The following is a 23443-nucleotide window of genomic DNA, read 5'->3' as shown; positions in this document are numbered from 1 at the left end:
TATGGGTACTACTCCACATCATGCTGTCAGTTACTAGCATTATATACAACCAGCATGATGTGAAGTGCCCGTAAATGACCAATTTTTCCATCTAGATAAACTACATGGAGCCACAGGGGTCTGCAACTGTCTTAAAACCAAAACTGTGCCAGTTCTTTGCTACACAGACGTACCTGGGTTGATAACAAACACAGAATATCACACTACACAGTCCAAAAAAAACAAAACAAAATCCACATCTATGCAAATAAAAATACTTTATTTCATCTTCAAGGGAACACTTACAGTTAGTTTGTGTTTGTACAAAAATTATTTACAGAGAAAAAAATTCTTCTCTAAAATCTGTCAGCTATCATTTCGATGGGTAGAGTAATTTTGGTAATATATTTGCAACCCAACTAGCAGGTCAGGTAGAATGCTATCAATAACAGACAGTCCTCTTGATGTTGCCTGTAATGTGCTGAAATAGAAAACAAAATAATGTTTTTAAAATCATTAATACCTAAATTTAAGCTATTTCAAGGCTGACACTCTGTATTTACGGTGTAATTACATAGTGTTACAGAAACAAAGTCGTCAAAGTGTTAATATTATTATTTGCAATAATTTGTTAATACAAATTTTTCCTTATAATTTTCCAATTTGTGACAACTTAGTTGGCACTAGTTCAATTTAAACTATTTGATTTTGCATAGATAATATCAAGTAAATAAATAAATATGATCCCAGTGCTGTAATTGTCAGGCAAAAACAGGAGGCATTCAGCTGACGCCTGTTTTTAATCAGTTTGTTTGTTTGTTTGTTTGTTTGTTTGTTGTGTTGGTTTGGTTTGTTTTGTTTGGGGGTGGGGGTGATTTTTGCTGCCTATTACAAGGTATTGTCAGATAGTCTACTTACTCCACTAAGTAGTCATTGACAGAACTCAAGCTGGGTAATCAGACATCATACATAGATGGTTTAATGAGACATAATTTACTCAGTGGTACATGTATACCGATATGTCAACAAAATCCCTTTGATGCTACCTGACTGTGTTAACAACGCCAAACTACTTTGAATACCACTGAAGGCATTCATCAACATCAACATTATACATGTACCAGTCTAAGAATAGTACTATTCAAGGTTTTATGTACGTATAGAGTGAAAATCCTGCAAACTCAGCTGTTATCTCATTACAACATTTTCTGTGGAACATAATTATAATAACAATCAAGTTACAGAACAATGCCAGTAGGTCAAAGTTTGCCAATCATAATACAGTAACACATATAATTAGTCTATTAATTGGAGGATCAATTTATAGGTTGAGATCTATTTGATGTATTTTCCTTGCCTTTTATTACCTATTAACATTTTTTTTACCTAACCATGAAATTAAAATTAGATTCATTTCACAAAACAAAGTGGTACACATGTTAGTGCCTTTCAAAACCTATCAATATTTCCATAGTTTTGTTTATAACTATAAATGTTGGTTTTTATATAGCATTTTCTGCGCTCAAAGCACTTTACAATTATTACCCCTGGCATGGACCTTTAGCGGCACAACGGCCATTTATATTTCCTCAACTCCCTGGGGAGAATACAATCCATTGCAGCCTCTATAAGCGCATAGGATTAAAGCATTCACACTGCAACCTCTATCCTACCAGGTCCCCAATTATACAGCTGGGTTGACTGAGGCACAATCATAGTTCAAATCTTGCCCAAGGACATTAGCCATTTAGAAGCAAATGGCAGTGACTGGGCTCAAACCTGCAATCTACAGCTTCCAAGCCAGTCACTCCGACCATTCGACCAATATGACTCCATGTTTCGTATTCAAGCAAAATGATAAACGGTTCTCATAGTCCATCCAAATCTATCAACATTTTTATGTGAGTATTTTCACTTGATTAAAAAGTTTGTAAAGTCAGCAAAGCAACCAAACAACTTACTGGTCACTAAATTGAAGTAGTCCATTCTGTATAAATTCATCAAGAACACCAGAATCAGCAAACACAGTCTGTAGACTTGTACCATTTGAAAACTGTTGCCATCGTAAGTCTGTAATACCCACCATTGTACGAAGTCCTAACAACAGTATCTCTTGAAGACTACAAAAAATAAACACACAAAAATCACAGTGGAAAAGTTTAGTGCTGAAAATCTAATTAAAAATACTTTGAAAGTTACTAGTATACACTAACCTAGTTTGTCTACACATCAAATAAAATTTCACCCTTGGAACCGGTCTTGTTTAGACTCTGTAATATTCCTGTGTGACAGTACAGGTCTGTATCAGTGAAGACAGCACAGGCTTTTAGCTGAGCTGTAGCCACAAACCTGTCCACAGAGGTGTGGCTACATTACTATATACCCTGATGTAGTTACACTGCTGATACATTGATGTGTATACAGGCATGTCACAAGATCTGTCTTTTCTACATCTGATGGTACCTATATACGTGTACATGACTGTATGGCATGTGTGACAGGTGTGCCATGGGTCTTATTTCATCATGACATTTGTTTATACATGCAATTAAAACATTACTACATGTGTATGACCCGTTTGTGAGATATTCTCAGAAATTACACATGTGTATACATACCTGTACCAACAGACCTGTTACATGTATGTGTATATGTATACAGTTCTGGAATCTGAGCAAATTTATGACCCTGTACACACATCTCTTCTACTTCTACTTCTCTACTGTGTAAACATCCAAAAAGGTATCATCAGCTCACAGAGATTATCATCTCCAGTTCCCATCTGTGTGTATGGCCTGTTTCGGTCATGTGATCACAGCAATGTATACAGCCACAAATTACAGACCTGTATGCATGCCTGTGCCAACAAACCTGTTACATGTCTATGAATACAACTATGAAATCTTTAAGTTTAATGCCCAATTTACAGACCCTGTAACAGCATTTGTTCTCATTACCCTATTACAGGATGTGCACAGAAGTCAGATAAGATAACAGTAATATGAGACCTGGGGTTAAATTGTGGGTGCTTAGTGAATGTCTTCTTTGAAACAGAATACTCTGGAATGTCCCCAATTTACATTCATTCAACATACATGTCGGTCTGTGTCTGTGTTACAGTTTTCCTTGTTGCGTGTCCAAACATTTCCACTTCTGCCATCCAGATATCTGGTTCCAGAGTTTGTATCCTAGCTTCCCTGTTTCTCTCCCCTTCTCCTGTCCTGACAAATCTTCCATGGGCACCTAGGAAGGCAAGAAGATAGCATACACGATATTTGATATTTCAAGGCAAGCAAGCTGTTATCAGTGAGTAATAATAGGCAGATCACTGTAACTGCAATTTTAGTAAGTTTCATGATTTACTAACAATTAGCAACTATTTCTTTCATAAACTGAAAAACTGGGTGAATATTAAAATTGGTAATTCTTGTAAATTGATATTTTGACCGAAAGTTACATAATATGTACGTTTCAGGAAATAGATCTGCTATTTCTGCCATTAATAGGTATACAGTGTACTTAATGATCTCATGAATATTTCAAGGCTATAATGAGAATCCTGATGTTCAAATAATAATACCCTAACAACCATCAATTTGCACTTCATTCATTACTTTCTGTTCTGAAAATCAACACTGCATACATTGAGTATGATGGGGGGGGGGGGGGGGATAGAATCACTTTGAAGTATGTTATTTGTCAGTGAAGGAATACAGCACATACATACCTGGTCCAACACCGATATATTGACCACCAAACCAATAATTTTTGTTGTGACTGCTTTCTGCTCCCTGATGATGAAATGGAATGCAAAAATCACTCAAAAGATGATTCTTGTGTTAAGTTGTACCTTTGGGAAAAAATCTAATTGCATCACAAAAACTTAACAAACAGGATGGAAGAGGCCTCCAGAGAGAGGAATAACAAATCTATATATAAGCATCCAATTCAAAGGAGTAAACAGTACGGTTTAATTTTAAATTTTGAAATCTGCTCTTGAAACCATACTATCTTTGAAAATAAACAAAAGTGAGATAAAGAATACAAGGAAAGATAAATGATAATAATGAAAGGATGGAGAAAAATGACATTTATGTTTCATGTTTTAATTCTAAATATCACTACTTTGTTGATACGCAGATGATATGTGATTAGTTCATGTACATTTCATCTGATGGCCTATTCTATGTATATTCCCAAACACTGAAAAGTCACTCAATGTTCATAATATGTTTATTTTGTTGTCATAGTGATTACTAATATGACTAGCTCATGTAGATTCGCTTTGGCATTCTATTAAAGTACATTCCAAAGTACTGAAGTCATGCAATGTTTGTTTTTTAATTTATTGTTCATTGTTTTGCTGTTGTTTGTGTGTGAATAATGATGTGAGTACACTATGTACTGGTATATTACGTTTGGTGACCAGTTCCATGAACATTTCAAAACTACATTTTTTGTCAGTAAATTTTGTACACAAACTGAAATATGTAATTAGTGTACAAATGACTTGCATGAATAATGTGAATTTCATCATGCATATATTTATATCAGCTTTCAGTTGCAAGAGTGTTTATAGTGTTGATTCTGAATGCAGGCTCTCTGAGCCTCTATGTTCAGCTCTCTCATATATCCAATAGTTGTAGTAGCTTGTCCGGTCCAGATTACACGTAGTATATTTCGTCTATATTATATTTCATGGGTGTTACAATCATTCATATTTTGTTTTCATTTGTATTAAGCTGGTGTGTTTGAAGTCTTGTCCTTATTGTAGTATCACAGATAAAAATATGTGAAACACACAGTTTTGGCAACGTCTGTTGAAATTAGTCTGGATGTCAACATAGTCTCTAAAGAAAGAGAGGTCTGAAAGACGAAGAATAAGAACTAAACTAGTTGAATCAACTCTAACAGATATCTATAAAATACTGTAAACCTAAATATTTTCACCACTAGAAAATTTTGCGATTTTACAGTCTTCAGCTAGTTCACAAAGACTAATTTTAACTTATTACCAGACTGGTACATTGTGTTCATGTACAAGAAGGTAGTCACTACTTAATTTTGCGTTTTTGCTTTCCAATGAAAAAAAGCAAAAATAAGTCTTTTGAGCTAAAATTTCCAGGTTTACAGCATTTTAACATTGAAATAGGATTTGAATGAAATAATATAGTACCATCTGATAAAGATTCTGTCTGTTACAAAATCTTTTGTACTGATATAATTTATCATAAAAAAAGTGAATGAATATTCACAAATATAAATAGTAACAGCTGTAGTAGATATAGACTTCATTGTTTACAAAGAAATTATGCAGAAAATGTGGTAGGCAGTTTATCACTGAATGAACATCATATCATTTTACAATGGGTTTAAAGTTAATATATGTTAGCATAAATTTCACTTACATTTTTTTTTTCGAATTTGAAAAAATTTTTTTTTAAATTACGCATGGCCCAAAAAATTGCACATGTCTCTTTACCGAGTATTTTTGCCGTTTTTATTTTTATTCTACATTGATTCTATAGAATGGGTGGGGTTAATTTTAAAGTGAAAACAGATGTTGTGTATTGTGTTTAAAAAACACACAGCATGGTTCTGGACTGCTATTGTTTGTGGTCACATGGTACTGGGAATTTGTATGTATTATGCCATATATAGTGTTGTGTTGTTATGTTCTGCTGTGTTATTTTATGTCATGCCATACTCTCTTATTTTATGTCATGTTATGTTATGTAGTGTTGTGATGTTATGTCTTTATATGATGTTATGTTATGTGGTGCTGTGATGTTATGTCTTTATATGTTATGTCATGTTATGTTATGATGTTGTCTTTGTGTGTTATGTTATGTCATGTTATGTTATGTGGTGTTGTGATGTTATGTTATGTCTTTATGTGTTATTTCATATAATGTTATGTGGTGTTGTGATGTTATGTCTTTATGTGTTATGTCATATTATGTTATGTGGTGTTGTGATGTTATGTCTTTATGTGTTATGTTATGTGGTATTGTGATGTGATGTTATGTCTTTATATGTTATGCCATGTTATGTTATATGGTGTTATGTTTTGCCATGTTGTTATACTATGTTATATTATCGTCGAGTCAGTGCGATAAGGTTGTATCTGCTACACAATTGTATAGCTGATATGAACTTATTGCACTAACGCGATGTTATGTTATGTCATGTTGATGGGTTAGGATGCACTATGTTATGTTATGTTGTGTTATGTTATGTTGTGTTATGTTTCACAATGATAGTGATAATGTTATGTTGTGTTGTTTTAGGTTATATAGGTTGAGCAGACACAAACAGAACACAATGTATTATTGTGCAAATGTTCAAAATTCAGTACACAAGTTTAATACTTACATTTCTGGCAAAATTTGACACTTCATATCGTGTAAACCCAGCATTAGACAGAGTATCAACAGCTAGTTCATATAATTCTGCCATGCTGTCATCATCAGGAACACTCTGAACATGAACAGGAGGAAAAATTGAATCTACACCTGGTCAAACTTTTCCACAAAAACCTAAAAATTCTACTGAAAAGCTCCTTTATGGCCTATAAAGTTATAAATGCTGCAAACAATGTTTGAGATTGACAATGAATAAAAGAAGGAACATTGTGGACCTACTGTACTGTGCAAACAAAAACATAGGTGGGGGGGGGGGGGTTTCATGAACATGATAGACCTTTACACAAATACAGCAAAATGTCTTGCATCCATTATAAAGCGCACAGGGACCCCTGTCAATAATTCTACGTTTGAAAAGTATTAAAAATAAAACATTTTTCACAAAGAAGAACAATTAAAAGAATAAAATGCAATGTTGATATTATTACAAAGCACATGAATTGCTATCTTTCTATCTTTTTTTTCAGTAAGTTTGAAATATCTGGTCTACCAATTCACAATATATTATCTCAATTAACATAAACAGAAACTAACTTACCAGATTTCCACTTGTACACATTTTGAATAATGCTGTTCCCCTCTCTAAAGTCAGTTGATATAATGATATATGGTCATCACAAAGACACAGAATCTGTACACAAAAATAAACATAGTGCCAATGGCATTGTAGCAAAACTGTAGTGTTTGGGTAAAAATCAAGATTACTATGAGTATATTGTGAAATAGCAAACCTTAAGTGTGCTCTCAAAAAATGTCACAGCTTCACAACCTAACACAGTGATCATATATCAAAGTGACCATATGGATGAGGATTGGGTATTTTATTTGGATTTTTAATTTATAAAATAATTTCACCATGGCTTCCTACTTGAAAAATCAATGTGAAACAACATAGACTAAGTCTGTGTTTGTACCTCAGTACATTGCAAAAAGCCAAAAATGTGTAAAATGTTTGTTATTGTACATACAATAAAAAACATTTTACACATTTAATAATCTTTTGCAATTTATTGAGTTACAAACAAGGACTTGGTATATGTTGTTTCACATTGATTTTTCAAGTAGGAAGTCATGATAAAATTGCTTTATAAATTAAAAATCCAAAATAAATACCCAATCCTCATTTAAGTGAGTGTACAATAAACTCCAAAAATACCCATACATTGTAAGTTGAACTGAAGAAAAAGTAAGTAATGTGAATCTCTCTTTCGTTGTCAGTTCTCATGATCTGACTGAGTGAAGAAAAAATAATGCCCTCTGTGGCCAGATCAGGAAAAACACAATATCACTGATATCTACTGACATATTAAATTAATATTAAAGGGGCATAATCTGTCAGTTTATGATTCTCGGTTATTAATTTTGTCTTGTATAGAAATATTCTTTATACCATTCAAACAACTTTAATAGTTAAATCATGTCAACCATCTGGAAGAGCACTCGCTAGATACTCAGACATGAAGCAAAAATGACATCATGACATCATTTTTTGGTTACCAAAAAAATTTCATACTCCCTGTTACTAAGACTCTTTGAGCACATTCAATCACCTCTAGTCTTCTGTGTCCACTAATTTGCTTCTAAGTAAGTTTTAAAGTGTATTCTGTGTGTATTTGATAAATTAACTTAACAGAAAATGTCACCATGGTTACACACTGTGCAACTTTAACAACAATACTTCTGGTCAGCTTTTGAAAATAATTCCTATATTGAGAGAATTTTCCTACTTTTTGTAATTCTTGTTTCCAATCATCAAGTCTTTGACCAGGTCTTCCAAATATCAGATCAACAGAAGTCTTTCCAGGAAACAGTTGTTTGGCTTCAGTCAGACATCTTGAATTATGAAATGAAAAAAAAGCATGAAAAACATAGATGTTATGCATTGTCACCAATTTTACTGATTTTTCTCTATCATGGATCTTTTTTGGAGGAATTTTGATAAGAAATATTCCAAGTTTTGAGTAAGTAAAACATTTTAAGTCTGGAGTGAGGTATATGTCATTTGTCAGATAGGTTTTACTGGTATCAGTGGTAACTTCCTCTGCAGGTATTTATAAAGTGAATGCATTGAAAATGAATTAACAGGCTAATACCGTTATTGATTTCCTATCACATATTTTGCCAGAGTTGCCAAACTTGAACTCATAGCTGATATGCAGATCACTGAAAGATCTTACACTTGGCTAGGAATGATTTGCACTGTGTTTACATTAACTGAAAATATATTAAACACTTCATACTTTGTATTTAATTTGAAAAATGATGAATTCTACTCTGAGTGGTACTAATTGTATTATATTTAGTCAAATAGATTAACAGATTACACATGGCTGTGTCAATATTTTCAAAAGAGTGTTATAGTATGTGCTTTTCTTTGCAAGCAAATATTTAGTCAAGATGTCAAGATCTGATGTGGCACTTAATATCCTATTATGGAAAACTATAAGTGTACAGTATTCTAACATCCAAATTATCTTGAGAAAATTGTGTACATATGAAATAAATTAGAGGTATGAATAAAATGATTACAATTGGCGATCCAGGCCATTTCATAAAATATTGAGACAAGGTCATTAATTCAATACTTTAAATCGCTGTCTCTTTAAAATGTGAAAAAAAAGTATCTGGTCTAGCAACATTTAAAATGTTATCCTTTATAGATCTATTTGACACAAAGTCAAGAAAATTGTCAATCATTACTATTCATATTTCTATGCATTCATTTTCTCTTAGATACACTTTACCAATATTTCAATACATTTTTTACAACTCTGCTTACATTCATTAAGACTAAATGAATTCTGGTCTACTCAAAAACTGCATTAAAAAAGACCTCTTTTTGACCTTTGACCCACTCCAAGTAATAACCTCTTTTTGACCTTTTCTGACCTTTGACCCACTCCAAGTAATAACCTCTTTTTGACCTTTTCTGACCTTTGACCCACTCCAAGTAATAACCTCTTTTTGACCTCTTTTTGACCTTTGACCCACTCCAAGTAATAACCTCTTTCTGACCTCTGACCTACTTTAAAGATTCCTCAACAGAATGATCTCTTCCAAGAATCTTCAAGTCCTGATTGTTCAAACTCTGGATTCCAAGTGATAGTCTGTTGACCCCAGCAGATTTGAAATCTCTGTAAAATATAGACATCAAAACCAGAATTTTACCAGCTGACTTTAATACATCTTAACTAAGCTGTTCCAAACTATCTCCTAAAATGAAGCACGAAGGTGATAAACAAAACACTTCCTAAATAATATTGGGAATATTTTTTCAAATGAAAATACAAAATTTCACTTTTGAAAGGTACAAGCATATTTGTACTTGATATGTTTATATCTGCCTTTTTGTCAACATTTCTGTCATAATTTAATGTTTGGTTTACAGATGATGATAATGAGAAACACTATCGATGCTTGTTCTGACAACAATGAAATATGTATCTGATATATTTTGATAGAATGTTCACAATAGTAGAAACATGACTTGTATAAAAATGATTCACTCAACATAAAATGTCAAATACAACACACCTATGTTGCAAAAATAAGTGTACACCCATACAATTTACCAGGAAGTGTAATATCAAACTTTTACTGCACTTCCGGCTTATGTAATTCATTGTATTAGTTTCACGCCTCTACAAACAAATTTGCATAAAGTGTATTGAAAAGTTGCCTTGTCATATAATATATAACAGTGGTGCATTAAATTCATTATTATAATGTTTTGAGTCAGTACTTCCTATATTCAGATTTTGTGCAATGAATCTCAAAATGGGTGTTCATACTTCATTCTATCTTTCTTATGACCCACTGACTCTATATTTCTTCAAACTGGTGACATAATTAAATTTAAAAAATGACACCCTCTATGATTAGAACAAATCACAATGTCACTGACTGTATGATGACAACTGCAAGAGCATGTATAATCATAATCTAAGTCTGTAAGATACATCGTGTTCTTAAGCCCTATCCGGCTTCTTAACCATGAGTGGTGCTGGTGCTGATAGCGTGGCATGAATATCTGTATCTTACACTGACTTTGAACTTTGAAGATTCCCATTAGATATATTGTGAAGAAGGAAGCAATAAAATATCTTGTCCATATAATGAATACAAAAAAACAACATATTATGAGAAGTTTTCAATTTCAACAAAGAAAACAATATATATATATATTGATAATTTTAGAAACTTACCAGAAGAACAAAAATTTAAAGAAACAATGAACACAAATCTAATTATTGCACTTGGCAAATATATCAAATTAAGTAATATACAAAGAGACCACCACCGACAAAATAATTGTAATACATAATAAAATATACATCTCCTTAAATCTGTCTAATTACCATACATTATTTTCCTCTTTCTTTTCACTGAATAGCTTTTGTAGTTCATTAGTTTTATTATGTTATGTAATGCTTCTTTTAGATAGTTTATTAGGTTTGTTATTATTTTCCTTTTATGTTTTGTACCATTAACAACTCCCCAGGGTTTTGTTAGGTGTACTCAAATAAACGATACATGATAAACGATAAAATGACAGACTAGTGTAAACAGATCGTCCAAAGTTTTCTTCTTAGTGGCTTTATAAATTTAAATGCCATTCCTACATCATTCAGACTGCTAAAGTATAATTATGAAATGCAAGTATTACTAACATGTACAAATACACTTACTTTTAAAAAAAAAATTATTATTTTTATTTCTAACCGACCAACTGAACCATGGTTTTTAAAGTGGTACAATGAGAAACTTGCCAGTATGGGTACCCCTAATATCATATCTTTTCCTCATTACTATTATGACCAGCAGAATAAAATAGCTATAAGCATATTTCATTTGTAACCCCTTGAAAAAAGAGATCGATTGACGTCAAATGATAACAAAATTGAACTTACTTTAATTTGTGTGTTTCTAAATTGGTGGGATTTGCTTCCAACGTGATTTCAGCATTGGGTTGTAAATTAGTGACTTGTTGGACAGTATCAATGATGGCTGCTATAGTGGAGGGGGCTGCTAGGCTGGGTGTTCCTGTAACACAAACATTAAATAAGGTGAGTCAGGATGGTAGAGGTCACTGTCAATCCGAAAGGTCTATTACTGTCCGCAATAGTTGAAAGGGCTGCCAGATATTTTATTCACTAGTTATTTTTGCATTTTTGTTTTCCAGTGAAATAAGCAAAAATAAGTTTTTAGCAAAAAATTTCCAGGTTTGCAGTATTCCAAAATTCACATAGAGTAAGTTGGTATCTTGAACTTCTTTGGACACAAAGTAAGAAAAACCACTAGCTGGATTATTTTGATTCTAACTAATCAAGAACACAGTAAAACAATAATAAAAGTACCCACCTCCTCCAAAGAAGATTGATGAAATATTGTTGACTCCACTCATTTCTAGAAGTGTAGTTGTTTCTCTCACTAGGCAGGATTTTAGCCTGTCTTCATTGACATTGGAACTATACAAATATCAAGATAATAATATTAGTCAAGATCAATGCTACAACTCTACAGTTGATCAATGCAAATGTTGGTTGAAAAATGTTTACTCCAGTGTGAGAATCTGGATCAGACTTCTCTATGTTTACTGCCAGTGTGAGAATCTGGATCACACTGTCTCTATAGTCATTTAACAGTGAGAGTATGGTCAACAACATGCTTGTTGTGTATTTTTTTTTTTACATTTGACAACAATACAAAATGTAATCACTCGCATTTGATTATACAAAGGGTATAGAGTATAACATAAATGGTTTGTTGTTGTTGTTGTTGTTGTTGTTGTTGTTGTTAAAACACAATTCTCTGATCTAATAATGAGAAGCCAGTTTATAAAATATTAGCTCTTTCAGAATTTTGTTTTTTACAAGAAAGTATTCGTGTAATAAAGTTTACCATGTACATTCAATCTATGTTGTTGAATGATGTAACATTGCCATGTTTGTTACCCAATGTTTTGTTCTACTGAGAATATTATTAAAATGAATATTTTGATTTGCGCGAGAATGAATCATGGACTATGACTATGGGTTCATACTTTCATAGGTAATGAAAATTTCTGCTCAAAAAATTTCTTGGGAGCAAATCTCAAATTTTCACTGACATCCCATCAGCATCGAGAGCATCATCAGGGGTGTACTACTACTCTTCGGAGACACTTGACAATAGCCCATTGTAGTTCACCGCTGATGAGACATCCATGAAAATTTGGGATTCACATCCAAGAAATTTTTTGACTCTGTGAGTAGAAATTTTCATTACTAAATTTTTATTTTTTGTTTAAAGGGACCTTTCTGCTTTGCTAAATATAGACATGTGTAAACCATACACCCTTAATATCACTCCATGACTTAATTCTGGGTCACCTCGCTGGACTGAAAGCTAGATGTGTTATCATTCCAGGAATAAATATAGGGATATTCTGCTGGTATCTTTGGATTGCACTCTGTTAAAAGTACACCAACAGGATTTCAAAACTAAACCGCAAAGTTCATAAATTCATAAAAGGAAAAAAAAAACATGTCAGATTTCATTGTTACAAAAAAAATACAGTTTGGATTGTTACATGTCACGCTTTAGATTCAATTGGTCCATACAGGCTGTCTAACTTCAATATCAAATATGACTAATAATTTCGTATATTATTGAGTTTATCAGATATATTAAAGTGACATAGTCTGCCTAGTAATAGTATTAAAATTTAATAATGTCATTTTTATATTATTTCCAAATTTCTGGTATGAGCTCTACCATTACATACACACATGATTCAGTACATTATAGCATTACAAGAATTATAAGGATATCTCAATGTAAACAAAAGTAATTACCAAAGACCATAAAGTTACAGACTGTGCCCCTTTAAACAAAATTAACCACCAAAGACCATAAAGTTACAGACTGTGTCCCTTTAAACAAAAGTAACCATCAAAGACCATAAAGTTACAGACTGTGTCCCTTTAAACAAAAGTAACTACCAAAGACCATAAAGTTACAGACTGTGTCCCTTTAAAACAAAAGTAACTACCAAAGACCATAAAGTTACAGACTGTGTCCCTTTAAACAAAAGTAACCATCAAAGACCATAAAGTTACAGACTGTGTCCCTTTAAACAAAAGTAACCATCAAAGACCATAAAGTTACAGACTGTGTCCCTTTAAACAAAAGTAACCATCAAAGACCATAAAGTTACAGACTGTGTCTCTTTAATTTCTATGACTCATGACTGTGATTCATAAATACATGATATCAATAAATATGATCCTTACTTTATGTACTTGTTAAAATTACAATAGGTACATCGTCTTCTGCAGTATGGCCACTATATGAAATGAAAATATCAAAAAGGGTAATTACATTCAAATCTCAAGCTTTATGTCACATTTTTCACATCACACTGTATATGTATGCGTTGATTTACTAAAATCCTCTGACAGCATAGTAATTAGAATTGGAATATCATTTTTTTTTTAAACTTTTAAATCTTCTTTTAATCATGTGTTTCATTTTTGTTTCCATCTTTGAACAAACTCTGTAATAATAAGTGGTATTATTAACATTGGAAAATTATGTACGCTTTCTTTTTATTTTTTCTTTCTTCTGAATCCGTATAAAAAATGCTTGGTAGGAAAATAACATGATGTTGTGGAAAGCAGAATGATGTACAGTGTTTGTTTGCAAAGCATTGGGAAAACTGTGAATAGAGGAGTGAAATCTGGTAGAACTTGCACGGAGTATCCATATCTTGTCATTTTGGTAGGGAAATCAATTTACCCATGTAAATTATACTTGGGCACAGTCAGGTAGATTTTACCTCCTTACTGCCCTGAAAACACTGGATGATCACCGAGATGTAAATGGAATGCAGAGACACTATGTAACATGATACAATACAGAAAGTAACCATTATATATATTTTTTCATTCTATTTCTGTCACACAGGGCCAATTGAATACTTTGTAGGGTCTAGCTGCAGTGACAAGTGACATTAATATGAATCATCGCACTGTATGTCCCCATTACTGTAATGACTCACATGAACATAAATTGATGCCGTATGGTGCCACCCTGGTCTACAAAGATCCTTGTCATCACTTGACAGTACTCCAGTCGTTGCCTGGGTAACACAAGTCCTCTGACTCACACAGGATGATCTCCATATGTTTTCTAGTTTTTGAAAGTAGTTTAAATGTGAACATTTCCTCAAACAGAGGGTAAATAATTGTACGCATTGCCTTGATATCATTTTGATATAATGCTATGAAAGAATCTATTAACTTTTTCTCTTCATAACGATTGCATGTTCCCCCCTCTGTGTAAGTTGTAACAAGAGCTTCTCTTGCTCTTCTCCTCAAGCTCTGTGCTCAGCAGGCACCCTAACTTACTAAAGTAAAGATCATCACATTTTGAACTTCTCCTTCTAATAAAAAGGTGTCCCAAACAACTAATGAAAACGTAAATTAGACCTGAAAATATATCAGTTTGCATATTAATGTATTTTTAATATAATCTAAAGATTATAGGGGTTACCGGTTTGAAGGATAATTTCCTCTTTATTTAGGGTAGGCTAGGTGGTCATCCAACATGGCGCTGACCAGGTGCTTCAGCGTGTGTCGGACGGTGATCGTAAATAATTGTCATGAAGCAGCAGTCTTTTCGTTTCCTCTGTAAGTACACATTAATCAAAATATATCTTTTAACCCCCAGATGGACATAGCAACTTCATTTAACTAAGAACAGGTTCATCTTGGTGCAATCGGATGTGTTGTCTACGCAAATCATCGTAATGAGTCGGAAAAGCCTTCCCGTGCATGTCCTCATCGGATTTCTTTTCAATGTTTCCCCAGCCTTGTTTTGGTGAAGTTGAGTCAGTTTGTGATTTAAATAAATTCAAAATAGCCAGTTTTATCGGAGTTCCGTTCGCTTCTGAAGATCGAGGTTGCTGGCCGAAGCGTTTCGAGGACATGAGGGCGCTAATCACTATGGGAGTATGGTACCTGTCATGTATATTGTATCATCATCATCATCATCATCGCCACCATGAGAATATATAAATATATATATCACAGAAACAGAAAGAGATGTGATGTTAAATGTTCCGTTTGGATTAACTAGGGTCAGTGTGTGTACAGTGTGTGTATACAGTAACCTTCAATTGTCTCCCATATATACTCACTTAATGATGAAATCTAAGATCGTTATCACATTTAATTTCAGAGCTCAGCAAGTCCGATATGCCAGATATCCAAAAACCTATGTAGATCCAGTGGTGGACAAAGAAGCCTATAGAAAAGAAGGGTCATTGCCCTATGACATCAGTGTTCCTATCAAAGCAGCAAAGAATGATATGAGTTCATCTGTGTTCAATGATCCTGTAATCAGGTATGTCATGTATATCTTGAATTTACAGTGCTGTCAAAAGTCAGAAAACTACAATCATGGTCTGAAAACAAGATTTGTGGAGAATACAACCATTAACTTTATCATATACTCCTTACTAAGAGGATGAAAAAATAATGTTTTGCAAAATATTTTTGTGATGTCGGTGATGTAGAATATTATTTATAAAAAATGAATTATATCTAAAAATGGAGTAACTTTCCACAGTCATCAAATTCTAGGTGTATGATCATTCAATTTGTATTAAAGACGAGACAGGTGTGTGTGTGTGTGTGTGTGTGTGTGTGTGTGTCTGTCTGTCTGTCTGTCTGTCTGTCTTTGTGTGTGTGTGTCTGTGTCTTTGTGTGTGTGTGTCTGTCTGTCTGTCTGTATGTATGTATGTCTTTCTTTTTGTGTGTCTGTCTCTGTCTGTCTGTCTGTCTGTCTGTCTGTCTGTCTGTCTGTCTGTCTGTCTGTGTGTAGGTGTGTTTGACAGCCAAAGAGGCAGACATGATTGAAAAGAAAATATGAAATCACTTCAAATCTGATTTTGATTTTCTTTTCTAGTAAATTCACAAACTTAACAATGATGAAAGGTGGCAAAGAACTAGCAAGAGAATTATTCAGAGAGGTAAGTTCATACTTTAATTTTATTCATGAAGCCCCCCCCCCCCCCCAAAAAAAAAAAAAAAAAAAAAAAAAAAAACCACCTCTGACCCCTGTCTTCTACTCTAAGGGGAGTCTTGGTACAAGTATATCCTATGTCATCTTGCTATTGAGCTTCAAAAACTGAAGCAAAAACTGAATTAAATGTATATTGAGAATGTACTTTTAAAGAGAAGGGGACAACGTGTACGTTCCCAGATATTTTCAAACCTCTTTTGTGCCATGTACTTGTTATTTTTCACTACCACTATGCCTTTGTGACCTATTGTCTGTTGTACTTTTTGTTTGGAGTTGCTGTACCTCATGCCACTCTCCATGTAATGAATTATTCTACCACTCATAGTACTTTTACTTTGTGTATTTTTGCTTACAGACATTAGAGCAGGTGAAGAGGATACAGCTTGAGAAATACCACAAAGCAACAGAGGAAGAAAAGGCCAATCTAGAAACAAACCCTAGGGTAATATTCCATACGGCATTAGAAAACTGTAAACCTGTGGTTGGACTTACTAGTATTAATAGGGGTGGAAGATCTTATCAGGTGAGAATGAATGACAAACACCAGCTTCAGTTCTTAGTAACAGAAGCATTTTATCATATGCTAGGGGGTCAGTTGACACCCCTTTTACCATATGCTATGGGGTCAGTTGACTTATGTATGTGTATAGGCACATACAGAAGTCATTTTGTCAACTAGGATTGAATGATTCATCTATTTCAGGTTGGAAGATTTGTTGTATAGGGACAATTTATGGTAGCTGATGCTTACATTTAGTGTAAGCTATAAATAGTAGTACACTGTACTCAATCAATCAATCAATGATTGATTGATTGATTGAATAGTAGTACTATGGCCTTTAGAAAGTCCATATACTTCAACACTATTATATGTACAAAGTACTAAACTTGTTTTACTTACAGAACATAAGCTTAAAGTGAAAGTCCTTAAGTGTGGAAACATGGAAAACAATATTGAACGAATTTCAATGAAAATGACACAGAATTGTATGTATATTTATGGATAATTTCAGGTACCTGTTCCTTTGAAAGAAAATAGGCGACGATTCTTAGCAATGAGGTGGCTGTTAGATGAAGCTAGGAATAAACCCAAACCAAGACTAACACACTTACCAGAGAGATTATCAAAGGAAATATTACTGGCATATAATAATGAAGTAAGTTTAATAATGAGTAAATGAGTTGTCATTGCTAAACACTGCCCTCTAGTGGCATATAATTGTAATAGGCAGAATTATGAGAGATAAAAAATCCAACTTCTTGTAAAGAACTTGTTGGCATATACAGAGCAGATAGTAATATTGGAATACATTCCTGGAATAAAAATTAATTGATTGGTGCATTTTAGAATTATATAAGTTACCATTGACATTTGAATTACTTGAGTTAAAACATATTTAATTGGACAAGTCTACATCAGTGAACGTGTACAACAATAGCTGATGAAGTCTGTAATTCTGCCAAAATATACAAGGTAAAAAATCATCACTTTAAATTTGGAAATACCAAATCATACCTCCAGAGCAAGCAAATATTTTTGCTTGTACATACATACATACATGCATGCATGCATGCATGCATGCATACATACATACATATATACATACATACATACATACATACATACATACATACATACATACATACATACATACATACATACATACATACATACATACATACATACATACATACATACATACATACACACATTAAGTGAAAATTGATGATTACCTCACAGTTACCGTTTATCTATCTACATCTTAGGGAAAGGTGATCCAGAAGAAACTAGAACTCCACAAACAAGCTGACAGCAACAAAGCATATGCACACTATAGATGGTGGTGAGGATTTGGTTGTGTGTGTGTAGATGCCAGTATTGTGACTGGAAAGGGTTATCATGGAATTGCTGGAAAATGCTTGGAGATTGTGTTTATACTGTGATGGAAAACTATATATGTGTACACAGATGTCAGTGAATTTGACCTTACATCATGGAGTCATGTATACCCAGATAGTACTGTGTAGTCCACTCTATTGACTTGTAAATACCCCAAGCTGTATGACAGTTATTCACTTAGTTCAATACATAACACGTGGATCTCCTGCCATATTTGGGCAGCTTTATGTGCAAGAAACTATCAACTGTCTGACTAAAATAACCGTAAAACTGTGTCCATTATTATTGGAACCCCGCCCGACAAAAGGGTCGATGTTTGTTGTGAGTGAATAAGAAATAATTTGCATACAGTATACTGAACTCAATATTTGGCAATTGCTTCAAACTAATTTCATTTTGTAGGATATTTGCAGACTGTAAGAAGGCAAATTCGAAACTTTTTTTTTTTTTTGCAAAATATTTGTTTGTTTTATTACTTGTGCTGTGTAGCAACATACATTTTAGCACAATACTTTCATTAAATATACAGAACTGTACAAAACATACACTTTTCAATAACAAAATAAAGTATAATAATTTACATAACTGTCTTTCTGGTGGTGTGTGATAATTTTGGTTGTTTGATTAAATGCAGCAGAACATTCCATGAAACTATAGGCAGTACCATTACACTACAGACTGCAAAGTAATTTTTTGATAACTATTTGCTGTCTGGAGGAAATTTCAAGCATATTTTTGTTGTTGCAAAATGTTCATACAAAATGTGACCATCAATACTGAATTTCATAATGTATACCTCAAATCAGGATTTGTAAAGTTAATACTTGAAAAATTTATGCATTTATATTTTCAAAGTAGTTATTTGCATTTCTAACCACGATGTCAGGCCTACAGAAATGACTATAGACTATTAGACTATTTTGTTCTTCTAGCTGTTGCCTTGACATTTACACTGTTATTATATTTTATCAGTTGATGCATTTACATGGGTTACATGACAATAAATACCATACATATGTATTCAGATGATTAGTTATGTTTCTGTGACTGAAACAGAAAGCCTTCTAGCCAGTGTCAATTCCCAAGATGTCGTGATGTTCTTGTACCCATTGCTGGGTTTGAACTTTTTGACAAGGTACAATTTTGTATAGGTCCATCATCCACAACTTAAATACCCAGTTTGGATTACGATCAAAATCTGGAGGTGAGAAACAGTTTTCTGACGGAGCAATAGAAAAAAGTTGATCCTGAATAATCCTATCTGATCCTCTGTGGTTCTACCGATAGTGTGTGACTGATAGGATAGCACTAATGCTCAAACCTAGGACTGAAACCCTGGCCTTTAAACCCCAATGTTTGAATCCCAGAGTCTTGGATTACTACATTCTCATCAGTGGCATTATAAGGCACTATATGAAAAGTCATATTTGACCATGTCTTTCCACCCACTTGAGCAGACGATGTGTAAATGTGGCGAGTATGAGATGAAGTTCCACCTTTGACTTAATTTACCCACGGTGATCTCTCCCCTGGGGCTGTAGACAGTCAAAAGTGGTACTGTGTCTTGTACTACCCCTGGACAGACATGGTGGTTAGGTGGGTCACAGGTTGGGTAAAGGTGGGTAAATTAGACTTTCCATGTAGTGCTAGGATTACATAGGATCATTCTAACAGTTTTGATAGTTCTGCCAAACAACTATTTTTTTTTACACCAAAATCTAATCCTTACAACACTGGCCATTTCTATGTATTAAAAGTATGTGTATTCAAGGTATATCTAATACTGAGCTGTACGCTAATGATGAAAATAAAACTTATTAAAAGATAACAAACAATCCAATCTTAAAAAAACTTGCTATTTTAATATTCACAGAACTTTACTTACAGCACCTAATCTTTTATTTATCTCTATCATTTCATATCTGATTATACAATCTTTTACATTTCTCTTCAAATTATCTTTCATTATAAAAACCATGATTTAGTATTTTACAAAATGTACACTAAATTTCTTTTTTTTCAAAAAACATTTGCCTTATTACATGTCAACTGAGTACCACATAATACTAAAAATTGCATCACCAGCTTCTTTCTTAAAATGGTGAATTCATTCCAAGCTTGGTTCCAAACTGTAGCTTGGCACGTTTCTGGTAGCGTACATGCAACCTGTAAAATAAATGAAGACACAAGATAAGTAAACATTGCTGTGTAGTAATATCAATTAAACAAATTCAAAGTTTTACTAATCCCGGACTTACTAAAACAGGGAAACGATTCTCTTTATTTTATTTTATTTTATTCAGTTAGCCCAGAGACTTGGATTGTGATAATACGGTTCCTCCTGACAAACCAAGCCTCATGTGATAGACTTCCAACTGTGTAGATACTAGTCTGTAAGATATTGACATTCGTACCACGCTATCAGCCAGCACTCATCCTGATAAGCCTGAACAACATGATGTATCTTACAGTCTATGTCAATGCAAACAGCCTTAGTAACAAGGTGTAATGTTGGTAATCCATCACATATTGACTTGTGTTAGTTTATATTACCTGTTACCTGTAATAGAATTCTACCCCCAAGGTGCGTCATAAAAATTACAATCATTTCATTTCTTGGTCTACACCATGACATCCCCTCCATGCACTACACATGCCCTAATATACGTGCATGTGAGAATAAGTTGATCTTGTTCAGTTTTGACCCCCTAGCATGAGGTAAAATTGTATTGCAGATACAGTCAATTGTCTATTCTGTTTAAATGGTTATTCATGAGCATGATTTTTTATGATTGTTTACAAGACAACTCCACCCCCTGCTTCCAATGTAAGTCACATGGGGACATAATATTATACTATTGGTTTACAGCTAAGCACCAACTGGATTGGGAGTCAGGTGTAGACTAACTTTCTGCATTAAAATATTACAACTACTGTATATCATCCTACCTGATTTCATACAGTTTAACAATCTCACATATAGGTACAAGTAAAAGTGGCCAGAGTAAACCCAGTAACCATGCTGCCATTGGAATATCACTTAAACTGAATTCAAAAAACGGTTGTTGAGTTGACTGCCATATCAACATATCAAACACAAAGTATACCATCTGTAACAGTAGTCTGAAACCAAACAAAAAAATATAAAAATTTAGTAAAAAATAACTCGTGCAATATCTGATGAATACATTGAAATACTGACATGGTAATGTTGCATGTAACAATGTAATCAATTTCATACTAAAAGTATGTGAAGTATGGAAATTATAACAGATATTGGTCAGAATACACAAAATGACTTTCCATGCAGTTCTGAAGAGTTTTGAAAACAAAACTAGCCTCAGGATTGTATAGACAAGGGTCCAAGAAGTGTGAAGCTCCTAACTGTGTTTACTTCCCATGATGCCTCACTCCAGTACAATGCAGGTCTTTTTTGAGCCAGATTTGCCAATTTTCACATTCTTTATTAGTGATGCAATATTGGTACAAACGACTTTTCTGTTTCCTAAGCATCAGAAATACAGCTAATACAAGATGAAATCACACTTAGTCTAACTTTTGTTCATATTTCAATAATTTCTAGTCAAATATAAACCGTTTTCTGAGCAATTTATCATAGGACGAACATATCATATGCGAGTTACACTTACACACACACACACACACACACACACACACTTTTAAATTTGTCTTATGTTTTGACTTGACAGCAAAATGAAATAATAAACATTATTAACAGTTCATGTCCTACTTACACTGTAGGGACCACCAAACACCACAATTTATTATTAAATGGATGTTGCTTCCACAAATGCTTGAGAGGATACACAAAAGACATGGATATAATTACTGGAAAAGAACAGAAATATATCAAATAACTTAGTATGGTTAACTTTGATCACATTACAAAGGAGAGTAACACAATGAATACATGATACAATAAGTACAAAGACTAATGTACATGTACAAGAAACTCATTCTCACAAACCAGAGTATTATTTTTCTGCTGGTGTAACAAGAAAGGTTGCATACATTTTTTTTACTGTTGCTGCAAAAAGGCCTGTGGTTTATTACGATGATGACACTCCGTTGCCTATAATGTGTAATCAGACATAAATTTGACAAAACATTTAGACTTAAACTTAAATAATGAGACAAAACTTTTTCTTTATCAATCAAACTAAAGCTATTCAAAAGTTTGATACTAATTATTCCATGATGAAGTATGAATGTCCAAAAGTAAAGCTGTTATCTTTAATATGTGTATTACAAATTTTTTATTCAGCTTACCAAAATATAACACAATAAGAAAGACAACAAGGTTCTGTGCAAGCAGTAGTCCCTGTGAATATTCATCCTTCCAGCCATTCCAGGAATCTGTACTGTTCCTGTCAAAATCAAAAAATATTCTTGTGTTTAGCTTGTCTCTCTACAATGCATTGTGATATATAAATTGGCTTTAAAAACACAACCTATTGTAGTACATTCCTGACAATGTGGAAGAGATGTTGACAAACATTTGGGATTCAAGACATTTTTTCTCTGTGAGTAGAAATGTTCATCAGTAATACATGATCTCATTTCATGGATTAATTAATTTTAGCACAAAGGTAGATCATCACAATATACTTACAGTACATTATAGTGGCCATATGGATGAGGATTGGGTATTTATTTTTTTATTTTTTGTTTTAGAAAACAATTTTCTCATGGCTTCCTGCTTGAAAAATCAAGTCTGTGTTTGTAACTCAATACATTGAAAAAAGGCTAACATATGTGTAAATAGTTAGTTATTGTACGTACAATAACAAACATTTTACACATTTATTAATCTTTTGTAATTCATTGAGTTAAGGACTTTGCATATGTTGTTTTATGTTGCAACTTGATTTTTCAAGTAGGAATCCATAATAAAATTGTTTTATAAATTAGAATTTAAAAATAAATACCCCAATCCTCATTCATATGGCCACTATAATGTACTTGAAATAACATTTCATCATTGCACAATGAAAAGACATATTGACTAATATCATGTGAAAAATTATACAAAAAATAACATTAATGACAA

The 23443-nt window shown here is 33.2% G+C and overlaps 3 protein-coding genes across 3 annotated transcripts in view; 1 reads left to right on the top strand and 2 right to left on the bottom strand.

The window, feature by feature from the left end:
* Positions 1 to 333: 333 nt before the first annotated feature.
* LOC144435290 (radical S-adenosyl methionine domain-containing protein 1, mitochondrial-like) lies at positions 334 to 14706 on the bottom strand. The gene is made up of 12 exons (XM_078123882.1): positions 14446 to 14706; positions 13679 to 13731; positions 11766 to 11872; positions 11315 to 11447; positions 9431 to 9538; positions 8132 to 8237; positions 6943 to 7035; positions 6355 to 6459; positions 3707 to 3770; positions 3075 to 3222; positions 1941 to 2099; positions 334 to 460 (listed from the first exon to the last, which is right to left on the bottom strand). The coding sequence occupies exons 1-12, from the start codon at positions 14653 to 14655 to the stop codon at positions 346 to 348; spliced, it is 1401 nt and encodes a 466-aa protein (XP_077980008.1). The 5' UTR covers positions 14656 to 14706; the 3' UTR covers positions 334 to 345.
* A 287-nt stretch (positions 14707 to 14993) lies between these two features.
* LOC144435814 (small ribosomal subunit protein uS7m-like) lies at positions 14994 to 18864 on the top strand. Its single transcript, XM_078124440.1, has 6 exons — positions 14994 to 15076; positions 15627 to 15791; positions 16356 to 16419; positions 16828 to 16995; positions 17486 to 17629; positions 18240 to 18864. Exons 1-6 carry the CDS (start codon positions 14994 to 14996, stop codon positions 18318 to 18320), a joined length of 705 nt encoding a protein of 234 aa, XP_077980566.1. The 3' UTR covers positions 18321 to 18864.
* Positions 18865 to 18923: 59 nt separating this feature from the next.
* Positions 18924 to 23443, bottom strand: part of LOC144435144 (transmembrane protein 94-like) — a 31425-nt gene continuing 26905 nt past the window's right edge. The window contains exons 27-30 of the mRNA XM_078123711.1: positions 22663 to 22760; positions 22128 to 22221; positions 21322 to 21495; positions 18924 to 20538 (exon numbers count right to left, since the gene is read on the bottom strand). Coding sequence (XP_077979837.1) covers positions 20466 to 20538; positions 21322 to 21495; positions 22128 to 22221; positions 22663 to 22760 — 439 coding nt within the window. The 3' untranslated portion in view covers positions 18924 to 20465. The remainder of the gene's footprint in view (positions 20539 to 21321; positions 21496 to 22127; positions 22222 to 22662; positions 22761 to 23443) is intronic.

The sequence above is a fragment of the Glandiceps talaboti genome, chromosome 5 (assembly GCF_964340395.1).
Source record: "Glandiceps talaboti chromosome 5, keGlaTala1.1, whole genome shotgun sequence".
Classification (NCBI taxonomy): Eukaryota; Metazoa; Hemichordata; class Enteropneusta; family Spengelidae; genus Glandiceps; species Glandiceps talaboti.
The sequence above is the reverse complement of the archived record's forward strand: the minus strand, read 5'-3'. Positions and strand labels throughout refer to the sequence as shown.

Bases quoted from the DNA above. Each gene is read 5' to 3' on its own strand.
- LOC144435290 (XM_078123882.1), bottom strand. From the start codon at position 14,655: ATGATATCAAGGCAATGCGTACAATTATTTACCCTCTGTTTGAGGAAA. The intron at 7,036-8,131 runs GTAGGAAAATTC...TTTTGTGTACAG, and splicing joins GGAAACAAGAATTACAAAAA to ATTCTGTGTCTTTGTGATGA. The intron at 3,223-3,706 runs GTATGTATGTGC...TTGCCTTCCTAG, and splicing joins ATATATCGGTGTTGGACCAG to GTGCCCATGGAAGATTTGTC.
- LOC144435814 (XM_078124440.1), top strand. From the start codon at position 14,994: ATGGCGCTGACCAGGTGCTTCAGCGTGTGTCGGACGGTGATCGTAAAT. The intron at 15,792-16,355 runs GTATGTCATGTA...TTTCTTTTCTAG, and splicing joins TTCAATGATCCTGTAATCAG to TAAATTCACAAACTTAACAA. The intron at 16,420-16,827 runs GTAAGTTCATAC...TTTTGCTTACAG, and splicing joins CAAGAGAATTATTCAGAGAG to ACATTAGAGCAGGTGAAGAG.